Below are 20,413 nucleotides of genomic sequence, written 5' to 3' on the forward strand. Positions count from 1 at the left end.
TTGTGGATGCTTCCTCGCGTACGATGCGGTGCCACGCCTATCATGTCGCTCCGTCTTGCTGTGCTCATGATGCTCGACAACGCACTTTTGGGTGCTCCTTTACTTATAATCATCTCTTGCGGGGACTTTGTTTGGTATGACCGCAATCGTGTCTGGTTTCGCGTTGGCTAGAAGGAAGGCCGTCTCACGGACCACTTCGATCGAAGTCTGCCGTTGTCATTCCCCATGCCTGCAATCTTATCCGTTGTACATGCCTCCATACTTCATGACCACGGTCTCTACCCTTATGTTGCTCAGATATCATGTATCTACCTCGTCTGCACATTGTCGCTGCACATATCTTCTTGTTTTGCCATACATACGTCGTATGCAACTAGAACGGACCGCTCTTGTGCATGCCGGATTCCGCGTGGAACCGTCGCCCGACGGCGTACGCCGCACTCCTACAACATCGCCTTCGCTTCGTCCGCGCCGCGCCCGATCCTGAGCACGATCTTGCCAAACTGCTCGCCGCGCTCGAGGAGGTCGAAGCCTTCGCGGGCAGCCTCGAGCCCGTCGAGCACGTGCGAGACGGCGGGGACGAGCCGGTGCGCGGCGAGGAAGGCGGTCGCGGCGCGCATGTCCGCGCGGGAGCCCATCGTCGAGCCGAGCATCCGCTGGTTCCGCATCACCTCGCGCATCGTCATCGTCACCGCCGGGTGCGCGTGCCTGGGGGCGATTGGGTGAGCGGGGAGGGATGGAGAAGCTGGAGGGATGAGGCCCGGGAAGCTATAGGACGCACATGCCGTAGACGACGACGCGACCGCCTTGCTTGAGCAGGGGCGAGGTCTTGGTCATGATGTCGCCGCCGGCGGAGTCGATCACGGTGCTGAGCAGGCCGCCGCCGTGCTGGTCGAGCAGCTTCCGGAGGTGTGTGGGCCAGCCGTCTGCGTTGCACGCGGCGACGGTCAGCGTCGCGCGCGGATGAGGCGGAAGAGGCGGATGGGGACGCACTGTCTTTGTAGCTCACCCCGCCCTTCGCGCCGAGCTCGACCGCTTGACGGATCTTCTCCGGGCTCCCGCTCGTCACGTAGACGTTTGCGCCGCGGGCGACGCAGAGCTGCATGGCGAGCAGCGCGACGCCGCCGCCGACTCCCGTTATGAGCACGTTGTCCCCGGACACCACGCCGCCGTTGATCATCGTTGCCCTGGGCCCTCCGGATGTCAGTGGGCATAATTCGGTGCTATCTGTTTCATTCGACGCAACAGTCTCCGATGCAGCACGCCTTCTGGCGTAGACAGCAAGTGGAGACCATGATAGCTCCACGCGCGTGCGGGCCTCACACTCAAGCCCAGTGATGTCCACATGTTCGGAGAGAGCTGCGCCAACTTGCACACGGTCGGGAGAAGAGACGCACCTCCACGCAGTGAGGCCTCCAAGCGGCCACGCGGCAGCGTGCACGTCGTCGAGGTGCGCCGGGGTCTCGAGGACCTCTTCGCGCTCGACGACGACGTACTCGGCGAACGTGCCGAATGCCGTGAACGCGGACGCCCCAACCGCGGTCACGCTGCCCCCCATGGCGTGAGTGAACGGCTCGAAAAGCGAGAACGATCCACTCGCGTTGTCTCCGGGGCGTCGGGGTCGGATATCCAGCCCCGCGTGGGGTTGAAGAAGACGCGCTTGTTGAGCAGGGGATCGGACACGTCCGCTGCCGCGACGACAATACCTGGCGCATGCCATAGAATCCCCCGTGAGCTCGGAGAACCGCCGTCGAAGTCGCGCGCAGCATACCGGCACCGTCCGTCCCGAACGGGTTTCCAAATCCAATGCCAGGATACAGCCCCTTGCGGATCCACGACTGGGGAACGGACCCAAAGTAGCCTGTTCAAACTTCACAGCTTTTCGACGAGCGCTGCACAAGGACTCACGTCTCTGTGGTTGAACGCTACAGCGTTGACCTTGACCAGTAGCTCTCCAGGCTTCAGCGCGGGGATGGGCCGTGTCTCGATCACCGCGTCGTGGAACACGGGCTTTGTGGGGTTCGCAGACTTGCGCACTACGAGAGCTTTCGCGGAGGTGGGCAGCCGTGGCGGAGGGGGCATTGCTTGCGACAGAGTGGAGCGAATGTCATGTTGGTCAACGCAGTCTGCTGGGATGTGGGGAAAGACCGGCAAGCACCGACTTTCTCGGAGCCATGCACCGCACGTGGCCCCGTCATCCTGGGCGCTTCCAGAAGGTCAACTTTCACCACAACCACCATCGGACAGGGCGAGCACCCCCGAGACTTCGGACCTTGCCTGCGCGGAGTGAAGAGGTTTTTTTTGAGATTCTTCAGCGCTTTTCTACGGCGCAGCTTCCGAGAAATTCCAGTCTTCTTCACAAAAAGAGTCCGTGAAAGCTCCGATCGAACTTCGTTGCGACTGTGATACACCTAGGTGCGGACTAATGCTCACTTTATGCATACCTTTAACGCAGAACATCTTTAGGTCTTCTGTATGTGTCACGATGTCTAGGCAACTACGGACTAGGAAGTCTCGTCCGAACTACGCCGAGCTCGCAGGTCTTGGAGAAGACGACGACGACGCCGGTCCTTCGAATCATGTTGACAGCGAGCTCAGCGGTAGTGACTTCGACGATAACGCAGCTGCGCAAGATCACCACGATGAAGATGAAGAAATGGTCTTCGACCCGGAGGAAGATGGGTTGGATGACGAAGCCGGCCCTTCAAAACGGCGCCGCCAGGCGTCGACACGCGAGGCACCGGTCCTCGATGAAGAATATATCAGCGCTGCTCCACGACGCAAGAAGGCGGGGACGAAAGCGGCATCAAAGAAGGCAGCCCCGTCGATTGCGAACCTCGCATCCGCCTCCTCTCGTCAAGTCCATGCTCCGCTGCCCAACAAGGATCACCGACATCGCTCTACAGGACTGTATCGCAGAGAAGGCGGAGCCGAACGGCTTGCCTCTCCGCCGTCGGTGTTTGGACCGGAAAATCTTGCGGAAACTAGCGCATGGGGCGCCTCTAACCTGATCGCGGAGCGCGTCAACAAGTCTTGGGGGTATAACACAGGCCCCGGTCCTCTCTGGGAGCTAATCGAGGACAGGTGTTGGTTCAAGGAGTCGCACGGCGGCGCGCGAATCACGGAAGCAGATCTACGCCCACGCGTATATCCGGACGTCTCTCTGGGCGAGTTCCAAGTTCTCTCGCAGCAGTAAGTTCCATGTAGTCAACATGTGCGAGAGTTTAACCAGGTCACTCTTTCTCAAGGGATGCATTGCCATTTCTCCCAAATAAAGGCAGAAATCCTGTGCCACCAATTGTATGTTCATTTGGACCACTCAATAAGCAGGCGCGACAAGAGCTACAAGTGTTCGATGCAATCAAGATGTGTACGTCTAGTGGATGCTTTGCGAGCTCGCATACTAAGGTTGATCTCCAGCGCACTTCTTCTCGGAGAGCAAATCGCATGTATTCAACGCCGGAGGTCCTGTGTGGGGTCTTGACTGGTGCCCGACACACCCAGAAGATCGAAAACGTGAGGCATCCTTCCAAGCCACACCATTATAGACCTGACCAATAGGGCAGATCATGGTCAAAAACAGTTCATTGCTGTCGCACCCTTTCCCTCTGTTGACTACTCCCCCACCGTTGGCTCGCGCATACAGCGACCAAGTCCCGGGTGCATCCAGATATGGTCTCTAGGCCCCTCTACAGACACCGATTCAATGGACGTAGACAGTGCCGGACAGAGCTCTACTGACGATCGTGGCGAGATGTGCTGTGAAATGGTGTTGTGCGTGGACGGTGGGCCAGCTTTTGAAGTCAAGTGGTGTCCTCTTCCTTCTGGAGATCCGAACACGGTGGGTGTGGGACATCTACCTGGCGAAGACCTGGCTCACTTTTTCCTCAGGGTCCCGAAGGCGCGCCGAGAAAGTTGGGCATACTTGCCGGAACCTTCGGGGACGGCTCTCTCTCGTTTTACACCGTTCCAGACCCGACCGCGCTCAAGTTGGCGGTCGATCATCCCGCCAATACTCCGATTTTCGGTGAGTTTACACATTGGTGTAATAATTTTCGATATTGACGGCGATCAACAGTCAAGCTCACCCAACCCATTCTTCGGATTGAGCTTGAGGAGACTGCTCTGTGGTGTATGGACTGGGCTGACAGTGAACTCGTCGCTGCGGGTTGTGCCAACGGTTTGTGTGCCCCTTCTTACAGACTCACTTCATTAACAACCCCACGCCATCTTCTCACAGGCTCCATTGCTGTCTACAATATCGCTGCGGCACTGAGGATGGGTCCTGGGTTTACTGGGTGTGAGCATTGGCCATCATGCCCGCAGTAAAGCAAACATTGACGTCCAACTGGCTGATTGAAGCGCTAATCCCCACTCATTATTTCACCGCGCACCAGTCTGCAATTCGTAGCCTCGCCTGGGTTCGCACCCCTGAATACAACGCCAGCAAAGAAGTGACAGGAGGTAGCCCGACTGTCATCGCGAGCGGAGGATACGATGGTGTGGAGAGTGTCACCGACATACGGAACATGCTTGGGGTCGTACTCAACCGGACGCGCGGTAAGCATCACTTCGACGCTTCTATACCTGCGATTGATGGACGACCGCCTTACAGATGTGGTCACCGCGATGTGTTATTCGACGTACTCGGGAAGCACGATAACTATAGACCACGAGAACATGGTCAAAGCCTACTCGCTCTCGCCCGTGACGCTCGGGCGAGGACACACTGTCTTGGAACCGGGTGGGCCTGCATGGGTACGTCCTAATAAGCCTGTGGAGTCTTGCGTCACGCTCATGCTTGCGGCCGTGATAGAGCTTGGCGGCTTCCGAGCATCATCCACAGCTTGCTATCGGCGCGACCGACGGCTCACTGCTCACTACCAACACGCTGAGGTCGACTCGAAGAGGTGGTCTTGTGGTAAGTCTACGTACATCTTCCCGCTGTGTCGCCCTGATCCCCGGCCGATAGCCATTTTTGGAACACAAGATCTACCAACTGGACTACAGCCGCACGCTGGGCGAGTACCGGATGCTCGAGAACTTCCTGCCACAAGTCCGTTTCTCTCTGTCCCGATTACCGACCGCCGAGTGCTGATGGCACGTGCGTCCGCAGGAAACTCAAAATCGGCAAGCTCGCCACGCTGCCGGAGCGACGCCCGGGGCAGACACCACCTCGGCCTGGCCGCCCGAGGTCGGTGTTCATCGTGTGGTGTGGAACGACGGAAACGGGCTTGGGCGGGCGTCGCTGGTCGCGTCTGGGACTGCGTCAGGGCTCTGTCGGATCGACTGGCTGGAGGGACGGTGGGCGCGGGACCCACCTCCATACGGCGGGGTGGAGGGGGTGCGGAGCGAGGTTGTGGGGAGCGTTGGGTTGGAAGAAGATGACGACGAGTCGGACTAACCCATGGTAGCAGTGTTAATTGGACGGCGGTCGCTTGGTAGTGGCCTGGCCGAGTGAGACCGTGCGTGAATGGGCGTCTATGGCGTGCCGGATCGAGGAGAAGGGGACTGAACACCGACGTCGTCCTCGCTTCGCCCACAACACCGCTCCCGGCTCATTGACAGCGCTGCGCTGCGGTCACCGCCAGGCCTGCCATGGCGATCCCCCGCCTCCGCCCGTCCTCGTCCCGCCCCCACCACGCCCAGTCCGCCGTCCTCCTTCCTCTCCTCCCTCCCCTAACTGAGCCCGGCTTCACAGGCCTCGCCCAGCCCCACTCATTCCCACTCCTCTCTCTCCACCCGGGCCCGCACTGGTCCCGCGGAGAGCCCGTTCGCCCACCCTCGCTCCCGGTCCACCCACGATCACGGACGCCCACGAATGCACGGACACAGTCCGTACGACACGCTCGTCGCACGAATGCGGAGTTGGCAACGCACCGCGCAGCTCAAGCTTCGCCTCTCGCTGGACACCATCGGGGTGGATTCCAGGTCACGGAATTGGGGATGGCTTGTGTGGATAATCCTCGTCTCCGTCTTGTCAAATACCTTCGTCCTCATCTACACCCTCGTAACATGGCCAAAACCCCTCGTGTTTGACAACTGGACGTCATTGTAAGTACTCGCACTCTGCTCTTGCGCCTTTGTTTCGCAAGTGCATCGTCCAGGGCCCCGAACCGCAGCACATGTGCTGACCCCGTGCGTCCAGACACAACCACACACTCGTGAACGCCGCCGCCCTCGCGTTAGACGACCCAATACACGCCTCGGGCAACGTCATAGCCACCGGTTTCTACACCGACGAGTTCGCCACCGCCGTCGCCGCCCTCGGCGACTCGCTCTCCCGCCTCGACACCACCGCCCGGCTGCTGATGCTCTACATCCCCGCCCAGGTCTCCCCGCGCGGCCTCTGCATCGCGCGCACCACCGGCTTCACCCCACACCCCGTCGCGCGCATCCCGCCCCCGAACGACGGCAAGGGCGTCTTCCCCCACTTCCTCGACCAGTACACCAAGCTCCGCCTCTGGGAGCTCGACGCCCTCCGCGCCGACGCCGTCGTCTACCTCGACGCCGACACCCTCGCGCTCCGCAACTTCGACGAGCTCTTCGCGCTCCCGTACGACCTCGCCGCCGTCCCGGACGTGTACCCGGACCGCAAGGGGTTCAGCATCCACTTCAACGCCGGCGTGCTCCTCCTCCGCCCGGACTCGGCGCGCTTCAGGGAGTTCGTGGGCATGCTCGCGAGCGCGCCGTACGCGAAGCACGAGGCCGAGCAGGCGTTCCTGAACGTTACTACGCCAAGGACGTCCTCCGGCTCCCGTACGCGTACAACGGGAACCTGGCGATCAAGAAGCGCAGCAGGGCGCTCTGGGAGGGCATCCGCGACGAGCTCCGGGTCGTGCACTACACGATGGTCAAGCCGTTCACGCGGGACAACAAGAACTACGCGCTTGTGCCGATGCGCGAGCTCGAGGCGAACGCGAGGCGGCGCGGGGCGGAGTTTGGGGGGTGTTTAGGGAGGAGATGGAGCTGTGGGCGAAGGCGTGGGCGGGGACGTATACACGCTATGGGGACAGGCTGGAGGCGTGCATGTTGCTGTCGGACATACCGGGGACCATGGGCGTGAGGACCCGGGTGGGTGGTGGTGTGTGCTCCTCTGCTTTGCGCTGCGCTCTCGAACGGCCCTCGTTGCACGTCGTACGCTATGCTATCCACTTGTAGGTCGATGACTCTTTGCATTATTATTCAAAAAAAGCTTTCACTCTCTCTGTTGCTGGTGAAGACTTCCATCTGTGCAGACGCCAAACCATGCACGGAACTCACACGATGGCCTTCCCTTTTCAACTACGGGTTCTTAAGCATCCAAGATCTGTATTATGTCGTGTCGCAGCGGGCGTGCGAGACGAGCACGAGATAGCGACCACACGGTAGGACATATGCAGGCGGCGGCGATCGCGGAGTACGATCCCGCCCACCAGTTCGCCCCCTGCGTCCTCCTTCCTCCGTCCATTCCTTCCTGTCGTTCCGCCCGTGATATCGGACGCACACGAAGAGACAAGGCATGGTCCATGGGGCCAAACGTAAAGCTACATACGGCCGCGACGGTGTCCGATATTTGTCCAGAGCCAGTGTCAGGATCATGGACCTGAGTTGTAACGGCACGTACATCTACACCATTCATATTATGGCGAACGGCGTGGGTGGGTTGATGATGTCTCGAGCGCTGGCTTCCTATACAACACATGAGTCAAGGTCGCCAGCCTAGTTCTGGCGCGTGCCTTTGCCAGTGCAGGCTCTGGGGTGGAGCCGGTGTGGGGAGAGGTTCGTCCATAACGAGTGAGCCAATTTTCATGTTGTGAGGGAGACACGGAGAGAAGATGTGGACGTGGAACGGGGGTCGAGTACTCCTTTTATTCTTCATGGGATCTATAGACTTGTATGCATTCTCTGTATTCTGTAGTACCTGTGTGGGCATATTGACGTTGCTGGCTGCGACGTTGAACCCACTCTGAGCTCGTGAAGGCGAAGACGCACACCAACAAACGCCAGAACAAGGGCGTGTGCGCGAACTTCGAATTCCGCTGTTGGCGCAAGGGGGATCAACGCGAGATTGGGCAGACATGGCCGTCGTTCACAGAGGTACTGAGAGGCATGCAAATAAACCATGAGCGGAAATCCGACAGTGCAGGATGAATTCTGGCAATGTCTTGACGGGGAATCCGAGCGGGCTCTCGCTACCAAGCCCATTTAGGTCGCCCACGCGGCCCTGCCCAAGCCTTCCGTATGCTCCAACCGCCGACGCCCCCTTCCATGCGCTCCTTCCACTCCAGCAGTATCTGCTCCGCGTCCAGTTCCGTATTCCATCTTTGAGGGGGCGGGACGAGGTACACCGGCACACTTGCGCCCACGATCTTCTGCTCGAGCTGCTCGAGGAAGCTTCGGCGTTGCGCGAACCCGAACCCGCACATCAGACCTATGGGCGGGTCGGGTTGGAGGATGATCTTCTTCATCTTCCACGACCGCGGGGGTGCCCTGGTCTCGGGGGCTGCCGTACCGAAGGATCAGTGACGTTGGGGAGAACGAGATTGCAAGCGCCTCACCGGACTCCGGGCTTGGTTGATCGGCATCGAAGACGCCCTCCACGCTCTCAGCGCGGAAGTGGGAGAGACGAAGATGGGTGAGGTTTGGAGCTAGCGCGATGAAGGATGGTAGGCGGAGGACTTGGTCGGTCACGCCGCGATGGGAGAGGCGCTGGAGAGAAGGGAAGTGTGTGGTATCGAAGAATGAAGAATAGGTGCCGACCACGGAGAGCTCCCGCAACCTCGGGAACAATGTCGGCAGAGGGACGCGTGTGCTGAGGAAGGGGGTTTGAAATGAAATCGTAAGAGTGTCGAGGGTAGGCGCAACCTCGTTGAGGAGGGATGTGATGAGAGCGCAGTACTGCTCTTCGTCTGCTTGAGTAAAATCCGTCCGCTTCGGATCGTGTGTGGACATGACACCCTGTTGTCGCTGAACGGGCTCATGGGGACCGTTGATGCACTTGACGTACAGGCCGCGAACGAGTGGAGGAGAGTCGAGGCTACGAGCGCGTTCCGCGTCTAGATGGGAGAAGAACGTCCTCAGTTGCGCGGGATGTCCATTGAGTGCGACAGTATGAAACCGAACAGGCGTAGAGGCAGCGTGGATATATGTAGAAACCAAAGCGAGAGAGCGTGACGTTGGACCACCATCAGTGGCAGCGAGAGAGAAGATGTACAGGAGGAGCTCGGGTGGGAGTATTTCCATCGCGGCTTGCAACGCAAGCGTCCCGGGTGCGGGTATTATATGCACCCTGTGGAGGGCTGTGCCCACGTCAACTCAAGAAGATGCCGGGAGGACACGTGACAAAAGCTCACCACTTGATCGTGGCGGGGGTATATGGGGGTATATGGTCGCTGAGAGTTCGTGATACATGAGATGATGTAGATATACGAAGACAATCAATCTTGAAGGTCGACAATTATGGGAAGTTGGAGGGCTGGGAGTGATGCATTAACCGACACCCTGCATGGAGTGTCTTCAGACTGTCCAATCAACGTGGCTCCGCGTGCTTCGTGAATGTGACCGAAAACATGTAGCCTGCAGCTTTTGAGATCGTCGCGGGTGAGGCGTTCGGCGAGCACAGGGCATCCAGCATTCTTGTTGCGTTTAGTGAGGTCGCAGATACCAAGAGGAGGGGTATGAGTCATGAGAATATGTGTTCCTGCAGGAATTTGGTCACAGACGACCTGGGCTCCTGAGTCGGCGTACTGGAACGCCCCGAGCGAGTAGAACGGCGCAGCCTGCACTGGTGTGATGAGGAGGAGGAATGCTAGCAACGGGGAAAGATGACTTACCGGTGAGCCGTATATGGTGTACGTGCGCCCGCTTCGAGCAGTATATGTGGCAGACTGATACTCTAAGTAGGTAATTCCAGCTTTGCGCGTAGCTCTGCTGCGAATGCGGGTCTGCGCGGTTGTGATGTCCTAATACCCTCCCAACGATTCAGCTTCACATTTTATAGCATTCAGTATCCGCAAGTCACCTTGTCGTCGAGACGCCGAGGTTTGATTGGACGCAGAGAGCCGTTTTCCTTGTATTGGGCATCAAGGCAGAGCTAATCGGGGCTCAGCATATGTGAGAGAATACTACGAAGAACCTTGCCCACATCATGGTTACCCGCTATGACGCTACACGTGTATTCAGCGTGTGTATGACACAATGAGGACGCGGTGGACATACAACTTCGCCCGGTGGGGCAGAGATTTGAGCCATTGCAACGTAATATCCAGGTCCTTCCAAGTACCGTGTTTGGTCAGATCACCAGCATGAAGCAATACATCGCCGTCGGGGACACGACAGAGGTCAGAGTGGTTGTCGGAGATACAGACGAAGCGTGTCCAGCCATTGCCAGGATGCGTCGGCGGGTCGTCCAAGTCGTAGGTGTCGTGAACCACGGCCGCTTTCTGTGCCTCCTCGAGAGCCGGTGCTGAAGTCGAGCGAGGTGACGGACGAAAGTGCGAAGAGCTACCGCGCACGAAGTCCAAGAGCATGGTGGTGAAGGAAGTATCCGGGGCGAGCAGGAGAGGGAAGCGTGTGAGCCATGATGTGGTTGGTAGCGGAGACTTATGGGACAGCGGAAGCGCTTGTGGACGAGTCGGAGGACAGGCCACGGCGGTGTCGGACACTGCCATCCGGGAGATTAGATGAGATAGTAGGACGACTCAATCGACTCGACTCACTCTTCGCGTTTTTGCGGCGTGTGAGGTCCGCCTCGTCTCTTCTTTGCTCTATCACCATGGCTGGCGTGCTCACTCTATCCCCAGTCGCCTCCCCTTTCCCTTGGGGCGCTGCCGCTGCCGCGACTTACACGGGCAAAGCGACCCTCGACTTCGACATCGCCGCCCCCCAAGTTACGCTCGAGCTCGATGGCTCCAAGATCGTCGCCGAAGATGAGATCGTACAAGCTCTCGCAAAAGCAGGAGGCTTGGCAGAGGACAGTGCAAAGGTGCGCAGCATGTCCTGTGAGCCCCATAGTAGTCTCACGAGCAACGCAGTCCTCTGCCTACTTCGCGCTGGCCAAGTCACTGCCCACCGTCACTGCCTTCCCTGAGATTACGGCCGCGCTAGATTCCCTGGACGATTATCTCGCCTTCCGCACCTTCCTTGTTGGGCACGATGTCACTGCCGCCGATCTTATGGTCTGGGGCGCTCTCAAGGGTAAGCACAATGACTGAATATCTGGGGCTCTCGTGCGACCGATCGCGAAACGTTGCAGGGAGCGTGAAGATCGTGGGTCTCCTCAAGAACAACAAGCACCCACATCTTCTGCGGTGGTACTCTCACATTGAATCTCTTGAGTCAACACAGGCTGTCATCGTGGGCTTGGCTGGTACGTCGACTGTCCTTTTGCGATGAAGAAACCTGACCGACCATTCCCCTGACATGCAGAGGCGAAGTCTGCGAAGGCGCGCTCCAACAAAACTGCGGCATCCTTCGCGCTTGGTCTGCAGAACGCAAAGGAGGGCGAGGTTGTCACTCGCTTCCCTCCCGAGCCTAGCGGCTACCTGCATATCGGCCACGCCAAGGCTGCAATGCTCAACCAGTACTTCGCCAGGATGTACAAGGGCAAGATGATCATCCGGTTTGATGACACCAACCCTTCGAAAGAGCGGGTGGGTCCTCATGTCAACCGATTGTGCGCGTATATTAACGTACTCTTAGACCGAGTTCGAGGAAACCATCCTCGAGGACCTGGCCCTGCTTGAGGTCCACGGCGATAGGGTCACACATACGTCGGACTACTTTGACAAGCTGTACGAGGATGCTGTTCAGATGATCAAGCTCGGGAAGGCGTACGCCGACGATACCGAGCAGGAGCAGATGCGCAAGGAGCGTATGGACGGTATCGCATCAAAGCACCGCGATGACAGCATCGAGGACAACCTTAAGCACTTTGCTGAGATGAAGATCGGGAGCGACGAGGGCAAGAGGTGGTGTGTCCGCGCGAAAATGAGCGTCGACAACCCAAACAAAGCTCTGCGCGATCCCGTCATCTATCGCGTGAACGTGCTCCCTCACCACCGCACAGGGTGAGACATATTCTGAGGATCCATGAGCCCATGCTGATGTTTACTGTCAGGGACAAGTGGAAAATTTATCCCACTTATGACTTCGCTTGCCCCATCGTAGACTCACACGAGGGCGTCACACACGCCCTCCGTACGAACGAGTACCGCGACCGCAACCCACAGTACCAGTGGATGATTGAGGCTCTCAACCTCCGCCCGGTCCACATCTGGGACTTCAGTCGCCTCAACTTCATCTACACACTCCTCTCCAAACGCAAACTCCACTGGTTCGTGGATAGCGGCTTCGTGCGCGGCTGGGACGATCCTCGCTTCCCTACCGTACGCGGCGTTCGTCGCCGTGGTCTCACGGTGGAGGCCCTGCGTCAGTTCATGTTGGCGCAAGGTCCCTCTCAGGCTATCGTCTCGCTGGAATGGGATACTATCTGGACACTCAACAAGAAGGTTATCGACCCCATTGCTCCTCGCTTTTGGGCACTCTCTAGCAAGAACCTGTGAGTCTTCTGATCAGAGAGTACATGTTATGTAACCAACCGATCTCGCAGTGTGCCCGTTACGATCAAGGGCGGCCCCGTCGCGCCTGAGACCAAGAGCGTCCCCAAGCACAAGAAGAACCCCGAGGTGGGCGAGAAGACGACAGTCTACTCCTCGCAGATCTTTATCGAGCAAGAGGACGTGGTCTCCTTCGACGACAACGAGGAGATCACGCTCATGGACTGGGGCAACGCCATCGTGCGCACGAAGTCCAAGGACGGCTCTGGTGCGATCACCGCGCTCGAGATGGACCTCCATCTCGACGGCGACTTCCGGAAGACGAAGAAGAAGGTGACGTGGCTCGCACAGCCCGCCGGCGCCCTCGTGCCCACAACGCTGCTCGACTACGACTACCTCATCACGAAGAAGAAGCTGGAGGAGAACGACGACGTGAAGGACTTTGTCACGCCCGTGTCCGAGTTCCGCGAGGACGCGCTCGCGGACGCGAACATCAAGGAGCTCAAGAAGGGCGACATCATCCAGTTCGAGCGCAAGGGGTACTACATCTTCGACGGCGTCGCCGAGAGCGGCAGGTACGAGTTCATCAACATCCCCGACGGCCGCGCGGCGAGCATCGCGAGCAAGGCGGCGGCGCCCGTTGTGAAGGCCGAGCCGAAGGGGACTGAAAAGCGAGCCCGGGGAGCGACACGCCCGTGGAGACCACGATGTACAAGATCGACAAGGTCTACGGAGACGCCACCCTCAAGACTCCAGTGGAGACCAAGATGTACAAGGTGGACAGTGTGTACGACTCGTAGAATCCAATGTGTTGTGTGATGTATTGATACTGTAGCATTTAGAAGTCAACTAGAAGTACTTAGTCCTGTAGTCTTACCGGAAAATGCGGGAGTAAACAATTAGCACGGTATACTAACACAGGAGTCGTAAGAGTCTTGGTGCACAACGTGAGTAAGTCCAGCGTGGCGGAAGTGGGATGCAGCACTTCAATACAAAAGAGCTCTCACACGCGTAATGGTGGGAGCACTGATGTCTAGCATTTCAACACGACGTTCCATATTACAACAATTAAACGTGACAAGACCCAGTGAGCGCTGACTAGATTTACAGTTTGAATTTGACCTACACATCGTGGTTAAGAACAGACGTGAGAGGTATTACGATAACGATGACCCACGTACTTGTGACAATGCAACGTCAATCGCGGGTTGCAACGTATATTGCAGTCTTTGCACTAAATCCAGATACTTGCTAAGTCTTCTTCGACTGATATCAGGCCCGAGCCGCGCACTCGCGTGCAGCAACACGCGAAAATCGAGATCCTTGATGCTCGCCGCAGGGGCTCGGTGCCCGGAACGGAGCTTCGAGTGGACTGGCTCCATACAAACGAAAACACTGACAAAGACCGCCAAGAACTCGCTGAATTTGGGGCTATCCATCAGCTTGAACGTGTCGCTACGAAAAGCGTCTTGCTTCTTCTCCAGCACGCCGTCGACCGCCAGAGAGGCGTCATGGTGGTATTGCAGTAGATGATGATACACCAGCGCAGCAACGTCCTCCATTTGCTTCACGTACAGGCCGAGGATCTTAGCTCTCAGAGTAGATCTTGCCGTGTCGTGGATGTAGTCGGAGTCAAGTTCGTGGGCCGCGGCGGCAAAGAAAGCCGCCACGGGGGACGAGGCCGCCTTCTCCTTCCATCGACGGTGTAGCGCTGCTGCGACGCCGTCCATGCCCAAACTTTGAGAGGCTTCCAGAGCGCGAGCGATGCGGTCAAGAGTTAAAGGCAGCCCCACTTCAGTCAGGTAGCATACACGAAGCAAGTCGACGACGGTCTGCGAAGGGAAGTGGATTTCGACGGTGCCTCCGTCCTCGACCTGCACAATGTGAGGATTCTTTGGCATGTGGACGACGAGCATGAGCTTGTGCGTTTTCACCCGGACATTATCCGAGCATTTGAGGGTGATGTCGACTGGCAAGTCGGGGGTGATGAAGCTGGGGGTGATGTCCAGGGAGGAGGGAGTGGAAGAGGGGCTCTTAACGGTGGCAGGGGGTGGGACGGTGGATGGGACGGGTAGAATCGTGAAGACGCAGGAGGAGGAAGGGGAACGGAGATATTCGCGTAGGCGATAGTAGGTCCCAGCACCAATCCGATCGAGGACACCCAACCCTTCGGCCTGAAGATGAGTTCTGATGCTTGCCGTCATGGTCTCTGTACTAGCCTGAGGGGCCTTCATGGTTGCTGCAGCCTGTTGAGCAATACCTGCGAGACCTGCCCGGCACGCGATGGCCCACACTCGCAGAGGATGGTCGGCGATTGCAGACTGAAGGCGGTCCGACAGGAAGGAGAGAGGCCACTCCATGTCGTATTTGATTGCTGCCATTAGCACCGGCTCGACGTCTTGCAGGGACTCCATGTGGGGCTTGTTCAAGGGGTAGCAGAGAAGGAGTAAACAGCGCAAGGTCTCCTCTGTCTCAGATACATCGACGACAGGAGGGTGATCGCTCTGAGGGGCGGTAGAAGGTTGAGGGATGGAAAACATGTCGGCAAAGACAGGGGATGCTTGGGTGAGGATGGCGCGATGGACGTGGAAGTAGACATGCCCCGAAGAACGAAGGATCAGGTCAACAGACGGCTGGTCGAATGGCGACGCCGCGACCGTTATACCGTCGAGTGATTCCATCGGGAGGTAGTGGGAAGACTGCAAGAGGCAAAGACATGAGTTGGCGATATCAGGGGTTACTGACCTGTGGTACCCGTGAGAAGAGCGTCCGCCGACGTGCACGGGATGACCTCCTTCCCCTGCGCTCCTACCCCCTCTCCCCACTGGGCCCACCCCGCCCGCGACTGATGCCATAAATCCATCGCTGCAGACCAAGCAATGGCCTTTTTCAACCCTCCTCGCGCATGCGGGTCTCTGGCTACAGAGACGTCGACGTTTGAACGACCACCCAACACGCACAAGCTATGAGCACTCCCGGAGACGACCAACATCTAGTGCAGCGGAGTAGCTGCAACAGAGACCAGTTGGGGAACGACAAGGGGTCCAAGGTCAAGTCTTCTGACGTCTACGGCGAGGATTATGAGAATGCCGCCAGTGAGTATCGTTCATTTCCTTTTTGCGTGTGCGTGGTGTTCAACCACCCGTTCGTGTTCAGTTAAATACCGCACCATGGTCTGGTGGAAGGTGGCGGCACTCATGCTCGCGGCGACGGTATCCTTGGGGGTATGTTATTGCATTACACCCGAGGATGGGATGTCTGACCTCATCCCAGCTTCTTTCCATCCCCTCCGTGTTCGCAACCGTGGGCATGGTCGCAGGATGCTTCCTCGTCGTCGTAAGACGCCCACTCAACTCACCCGTTGGGGACTTATGCTGATACTTCATTTCATCACAGGGCTTGGGAGCGATCGCAACTGCGACGGGATATATCTTTGGCTCCTTCAAGCTGCGATATCCCCATGTCCACAACATGGCCGATGCAGGCGAGATCCTCGCCGGCCCCGTAGGGCGCGAAGTGCTGGGAGCGGCGCAGGTCCTCTTCCTCGTTTTCTACTGCGGGAGCCATGTCCTCACAGGACTCATCGCTTTCGACACAAGTGAGCTCATTCTCATTGACGGGCGGCTCTGCTGACTGGTGCTGTCCTCGCAGTCACCGACGGCGCGTCCTGTTCCATCCTTTGGGCGGCCGTGACGGCGATCATCTGTCTTCTGTTGACCATTCCCCGGACACTGAATGGCATATCCTATCTGAGTGTGGTGTCGTTCATCTCGATCCTGGGTGCGCCTCGTGAAACTCTGACCCTTATGAACATGGGCTGATATCAACTTGGAACCTATAGGTTCGGTTCTTATCACCATGATTGGGGTCGGAGTCGCGGCCACACGGGGACTGTCACCATCACCGTGCATCTGCCCTTTGCCCAGGCGTTCTTGGCTGTGACTAACATCGTAAGCACCATTTTTTCCAAATACTTGCGCATATATTGACTATATAATCCAGATGTTTGCGTATGGTGGCCAGATTGCGTTCTTCACCTTCATAGCAGAAATGAGGAAGCCCGAAGTATGTGGGCTCCCTCTGCTGCACTGTCGAACCTTCTACAGTCGTCTGATCAATATGATTTCACAGGACTTCCCCAAGGCGCTATACATGCTGCAAATCGCGGACACGACTATCTACTTGATCGTCGGAGTTGCCATCTACTCCTTCACTGGCGAAAACACTGTTTCGCCAGCGCTGGGTAACACCGGAGTTACTCTTCGTAAGGTTGCGTATGGCGTAGCGCTGCCTACGATCGTGATCGCAGGTGTAATAGGCGGTCATGTCTGCGCAAAGCTAGTGTTCGTCCGCATGTGAGTGGCGGCCACCGAGGACGTCATGTCATTCCAGATGCTCATTCCATATTGTGCGCAGATTCCGCCGTAAAGGTTATACTTCGCGGCACATGACGTCGCACTCCTGGACCGGCTGGCTGACCTGGATTGGCATCTGTGCCGCGATCTGGACGGCTGCGTTCATCATCGCAGAGCTGTGAGCAGGATCAGTTTTGCTTGCACAGGTTCACCGATTGATCGGCATCTCAGGATTCCGTTCTTCAACGACCTGCTTGGAGTTATCAGCTCGATCTTTGGCAGGTGCAGATGCCTCCTTTTGAGGATCCCCAGCGAACTGACTTGTGGATCACATGTAGCTGGTTTACGTACGGCATCTCGGGTATTTTCTGGTTCCACTTGAACCCCCCGGGACTCGATGGACGACCACGAAACAGAAGCTGAAGTCTGTGTTCTGGTTTGGCATAATTCTGGTAGGATACTGTCCCTCATTCCCTGTAGATGCGCACGTGCTGAGCCATGCACAGATGGCAGCGTTCATCATGGTTGCGGGGTTGTACGCAAGCATCCTCGGCATCATCCAGGGTGAGTAAGGGGTCATGTACTCGGTCTTCAGAAACGACACGTCGCCAGGATACCGCAACGGACAGTTCTCCGGACCCTTCTCGTGCGCGAGCCAAGCCCTCATTTAGGATGACATGAAGTGCCAGTTTCGTCGCTGTCGTTGCTGGCGAGGTGTATATTATTTGTATAATACGAATCTTATTGTTTCTGTGTAACGCTAGCGGACGAAGCGCGGCCTTCTTGGAAGATTGGGCGAGAAGACGTAGTGGCGAGATGGGAATGCGGGGAGATGGGCACAGTACTTCAGTGATCGAGACGGATCGAGGTCGAACAAGGGCCAGTCCGGCGGACATTCCAAACAGGGTTGGCTGCGGTTCGCGATGCGGACTGATTCGGGTTGTGCGAGAGTTCCAAATGCTGAGAATAAGTGGCAGTATATAGACGACCGCCGTCTGCCACCATCACCACCAAGTTCCTCTCCCTTAGCACCTTATGGCGCGCACTACGCAATCTGCCCGGAAGTCGGGCACCCCGCGTCCTCCACGCAGGTTTGTCGCCCGAAACATGCAGGCCCGCCCCCAATACCACGTAATCTCCACGACGCCCGCGTCCGGTCGGGCCCATCGACGCTCGCGCCCGGCGCGCCGACGACCACGACGATGCGCGCCCTCGTCGTGACCAAGAAGGGCGTCTCCGTGCAGGACTTCCCCGTGCCCGCCAAGCTCGCCGACACCGACGTCCTCGTCAAGGTCTCCGCCGTCGCGCTCAACCCCACCGACTGGAAGAGTGCGTACGCCTCGCGCCCTTGCCGCACCCGCTCCCAGCCGGTGCGCTGACCCGTCCGCCTCCGCTCCAGTGCTCTCGAGCGGGCGCGCCCGCCGGGCACCGTCGTAGGCTGCGACTTCGCTGGCACCGTCGTCTGCGCCGGCCCCGCCGTGCCCGCCTCGCGCGCGCTCGGCATGCGCGTCGCCGGCTTCACGATGGGCGGGACACACGCAGACGGCGGCGCGTTCGCCGAGTATGTCAAGGCGCCGCGGACCTCGTCTGGCCCGTGCCCCCCGAAGAGGCGTGCGCGATCTCGGACGCGGAGGCGGCCGCGATGGGCTGCGCGTTCTGGACGGCTGCGCTGGGCCTGTACGCGCGCGCGCACCTCGCGCTCGCGTACCCGCCCGCGCAGGCCGAGGGCGAGCAGTGGGTGTACGTGCACGGGGGCAGCTGTGAGTCGCGCTTTCAACGAGGGTGGACCGTGCGCTGACGCCGTGGGGTGGGGCCTGCAGCGGGCGTCGGCCTCTCCGCGTCCAGCTCGCCGCGCTCTCGGGGTACAGGGTCGTCGCGACCGCGTCCCCGCACAACCACGAGCTCGTGCGCGGCTTCGGCGCCGACGCCGTGTTCGACCACCGCGACCCGGACGTCATCGCACTGGTCAAGGCCGCGGCGGGTGACGCGATCGCGCTCGCGTACGACACGATCGGCGACGCGCGCGCGCAGGCGACGTGCGTCGCGGTCGTGCGCCCCACTGGCGGCAAGGTGTTGCACATCCTCCCTGTCGACTGCGAGGCTGCGGACCGCGCCGAGGTCGAGCATGATTGTGCGTCCATACTTTCGTTCTGAGGGGGTCCGGTGCTGATGGGGTGCTGTGGGTGCGCAGACTTGCTGCTGTACACGGCGTTGGGGCGCGATTGGACGTGGGGGGACAAGGCTTGGTCCGCTGTGCCGGAAGACCGCGAGGAGATGGCCAGGTTCTTGGAAGTGCTCCCGGAGTTGGTGGGTGAGGGTGGGATCAGACCGCTGCCCGTGAAGATGTGGGAGGGCGGCTTGGACGCGATCCCAGATGGGCTGGACTACCTCAAGGAAGGAAAGGCAAGCGGGGAGAAGGTCGTGTTTCGGATTTGAGGCAAGCAGTCAATGCGATCTATGAGCGTTGCGTGTGTAAGTCTAGGTGGTCACGATATAAATGACGGATTGCATACCTGGCAGCAGGGGCAGCCACGCCCGCCAGAGTTGAACGGCGCAGTGGGGCATGATAATGTCGATCTTCATGAGCTCCGGAGGAGCTTACTTATGTATTATGACTGACTCGAAACCCATTATGTTCGGCTAAACGCAGTCCGGCGTCCGCTCAGTCGAAAGGGTGCATGGCGGGCAAGGAAATAGTAGGGGACAGATATCTATTGAGATTAGATTTTTTCGTACTAATGGTTTACAATTAGATCAGACACCTCTCTGCGTGCGACCGCGTACATCATCATCGTGAGTACAGCCATCACAGCACCTCGGTGTATAACGATTTTCTGAATTTAGCGGCGCATCATCTGGAAGCCGTCGACAGGCCCTGAGCACGCGAACGTGTGAGGCGCAGTCGGGCGACAGTGAGATGACACGGAAAGGGAGGCTCGGCCGCGGCGGAGCGGAGAACGAGCCGAACGGGTCGTGAGCGTTGAGGATGTGTCTTCGTGAGGTCTGGAACCGTGTAAGGCTCGCGCGACATCTGCGAAGGTGGCATTAGTCGAGAAGCGACTAGGCGCAGCGATGAGATCGACTCACCACGACGGACATCCGTCAGCTGGGAGCCGAAGCCGAAGATCTGGAGATTAGGGAGTAAAGGGCCTAGAGAGGCGATGCAGCGAGATGGGAATCGAGGTATATCGGACTTGAGGGTATAACCGGGGGCAGGGTATCGATGCAGATGTGGTGATGATGTCGAGTAGAGAAGTCTTGCGAGAATATGATGTTGCAGCTGATGTCGTATGCCATGTCGTCGAATCCAAGATATATCGAAAGAGATCGCAGAGAAAATGATGCAGGAGACCGAGAACCCAAGATGAGATCGAGATGGAAGGAGATCGAGATGGAGCCGCGCTGTCGTCTAGTGATTGTTTTGCAAAAGAATGTGTACCAAGGAATGGCGTGGTGCGGAAGCAACCGCGAGTCTTGAAATCTTGCACCGAGAAGAGATGGAGTTGAGAGAAAGATGAG

General features: G+C 58.3%; 9 protein-coding genes across 9 annotated transcripts; 5 read left to right on the forward strand and 4 right to left on the reverse strand.

Annotated features, from left to right (window-relative positions):
- Window positions 1-443: 443 nt before the first annotated feature.
- Window positions 444-2,082, reverse strand: BXZ73DRAFT_101619 (NAD(P)-binding protein; the record flags this gene model as incomplete). Its single annotated transcript, XM_048014961.1, has 7 exons — window positions 444-708; window positions 782-926; window positions 994-1,187; window positions 1,398-1,573; window positions 1,597-1,706; window positions 1,772-1,838; window positions 1,909-2,082. The coding sequence occupies 7 exons, from the start codon at window positions 2,080-2,082 to the stop codon at window positions 444-446; spliced, it is 1,131 nt and encodes a 376-aa protein (XP_047877772.1).
- A 403-nt stretch (window positions 2,083-2,485) lies between these two features.
- BXZ73DRAFT_90130 (uncharacterized protein) lies at window positions 2,486-5,404 on the forward strand (the record flags this gene model as incomplete). Its single annotated transcript, XM_048025516.1, has 12 exons — window positions 2,486-3,192; window positions 3,249-3,370; window positions 3,421-3,516; window positions 3,567-3,841; window positions 3,892-4,027; window positions 4,079-4,180; window positions 4,241-4,300; window positions 4,327-4,560; window positions 4,616-4,758; window positions 4,817-4,921; window positions 4,973-5,056; window positions 5,117-5,404. 12 exons carry the CDS (start codon window positions 2,486-2,488, stop codon window positions 5,402-5,404), a joined length of 2,352 nt encoding a protein of 783 aa, XP_047877773.1.
- Window positions 5,405-5,598: 194 nt separating this feature from the next.
- Window positions 5,599-7,161, forward strand: BXZ73DRAFT_101621 (nucleotide-diphospho-sugar transferase; the record flags this gene model as incomplete). Its single annotated transcript, XM_048014962.1, has 6 exons — window positions 5,599-5,648; window positions 5,702-5,834; window positions 5,888-6,054; window positions 6,149-6,668; window positions 6,743-6,948; window positions 7,017-7,161. 6 exons carry the CDS (start codon window positions 5,599-5,601, stop codon window positions 7,159-7,161), a joined length of 1,221 nt encoding a protein of 406 aa, XP_047877774.1.
- A 1,013-nt stretch (window positions 7,162-8,174) lies between these two features.
- On the reverse strand, window positions 8,175-9,225 carry BXZ73DRAFT_47141 (uncharacterized protein; the record flags this gene model as incomplete). The annotated part of the gene is made up of 2 exons (XM_048019821.1): window positions 8,175-8,485; window positions 8,541-9,225. 2 exons carry the CDS (start codon window positions 9,223-9,225, stop codon window positions 8,175-8,177), a joined length of 996 nt encoding a protein of 331 aa, XP_047877775.1.
- A 194-nt stretch (window positions 9,226-9,419) lies between these two features.
- On the reverse strand, window positions 9,420-10,511 carry BXZ73DRAFT_47100 (Metallo-dependent phosphatase; the record flags this gene model as incomplete). Its single annotated transcript, XM_048019813.1, has 5 exons — window positions 9,420-9,761; window positions 9,816-9,944; window positions 10,004-10,075; window positions 10,127-10,148; window positions 10,201-10,511. 5 exons carry the CDS (start codon window positions 10,509-10,511, stop codon window positions 9,420-9,422), a joined length of 876 nt encoding a protein of 291 aa, XP_047877776.1.
- A 245-nt stretch (window positions 10,512-10,756) lies between these two features.
- BXZ73DRAFT_90134 (glutamate-tRNA ligase) lies at window positions 10,757-13,339 on the forward strand (the record flags this gene model as incomplete). The annotated part of the gene is made up of 8 exons (XM_048025518.1): window positions 10,757-10,966; window positions 11,016-11,178; window positions 11,237-11,350; window positions 11,410-11,633; window positions 11,683-12,050; window positions 12,101-12,541; window positions 12,593-13,181; window positions 13,241-13,339. 8 exons carry the CDS (start codon window positions 10,757-10,759, stop codon window positions 13,337-13,339), a joined length of 2,208 nt encoding a protein of 735 aa, XP_047877777.1.
- A 645-nt stretch (window positions 13,340-13,984) lies between these two features.
- On the reverse strand, window positions 13,985-15,184 carry BXZ73DRAFT_3833 (uncharacterized protein; the record flags this gene model as incomplete). The annotated part of the gene is made up of 1 exon (XM_048018167.1): window positions 13,985-15,184. A coding segment is annotated over one exon (1,200 nt), but the record flags the coding sequence as incomplete, so codon positions are not given.
- Window positions 15,185-15,504: 320 nt separating this feature from the next.
- Window positions 15,505-17,565, forward strand: BXZ73DRAFT_90135 (uncharacterized protein; the record flags this gene model as incomplete). Its single annotated transcript, XM_048025519.1, has 12 exons — window positions 15,505-15,634; window positions 15,696-15,763; window positions 15,813-15,875; window positions 15,936-16,137; window positions 16,191-16,319; window positions 16,381-16,412; window positions 16,542-16,604; window positions 16,671-16,894; window positions 16,956-17,072; window positions 17,155-17,255; window positions 17,375-17,458; window positions 17,507-17,565. 12 exons carry the CDS (start codon window positions 15,505-15,507, stop codon window positions 17,563-17,565), a joined length of 1,272 nt encoding a protein of 423 aa, XP_047877779.1.
- Window positions 17,566-18,096: 531 nt separating this feature from the next.
- BXZ73DRAFT_90136 (GroES-like protein) lies at window positions 18,097-19,330 on the forward strand (the record flags this gene model as incomplete). Its single annotated transcript, XM_048025520.1, has 5 exons — window positions 18,097-18,227; window positions 18,294-18,459; window positions 18,504-18,658; window positions 18,715-19,025; window positions 19,086-19,330. 5 exons carry the CDS (start codon window positions 18,097-18,099, stop codon window positions 19,328-19,330), a joined length of 1,008 nt encoding a protein of 335 aa, XP_047877780.1.
- Between the last annotated feature and the right edge of the window lie 1,083 nt (window positions 19,331-20,413).

The sequence above is a fragment of the Epithele typhae genome, assembly GCF_022376455.1.
Source record: "Epithele typhae strain CBS 203.58 chromosome Unknown BXZ73scaffold_25, whole genome shotgun sequence".
Classification (NCBI taxonomy): domain Eukaryota; kingdom Fungi; phylum Basidiomycota; class Agaricomycetes; order Polyporales; family Epitheliaceae; genus Epithele; species Epithele typhae.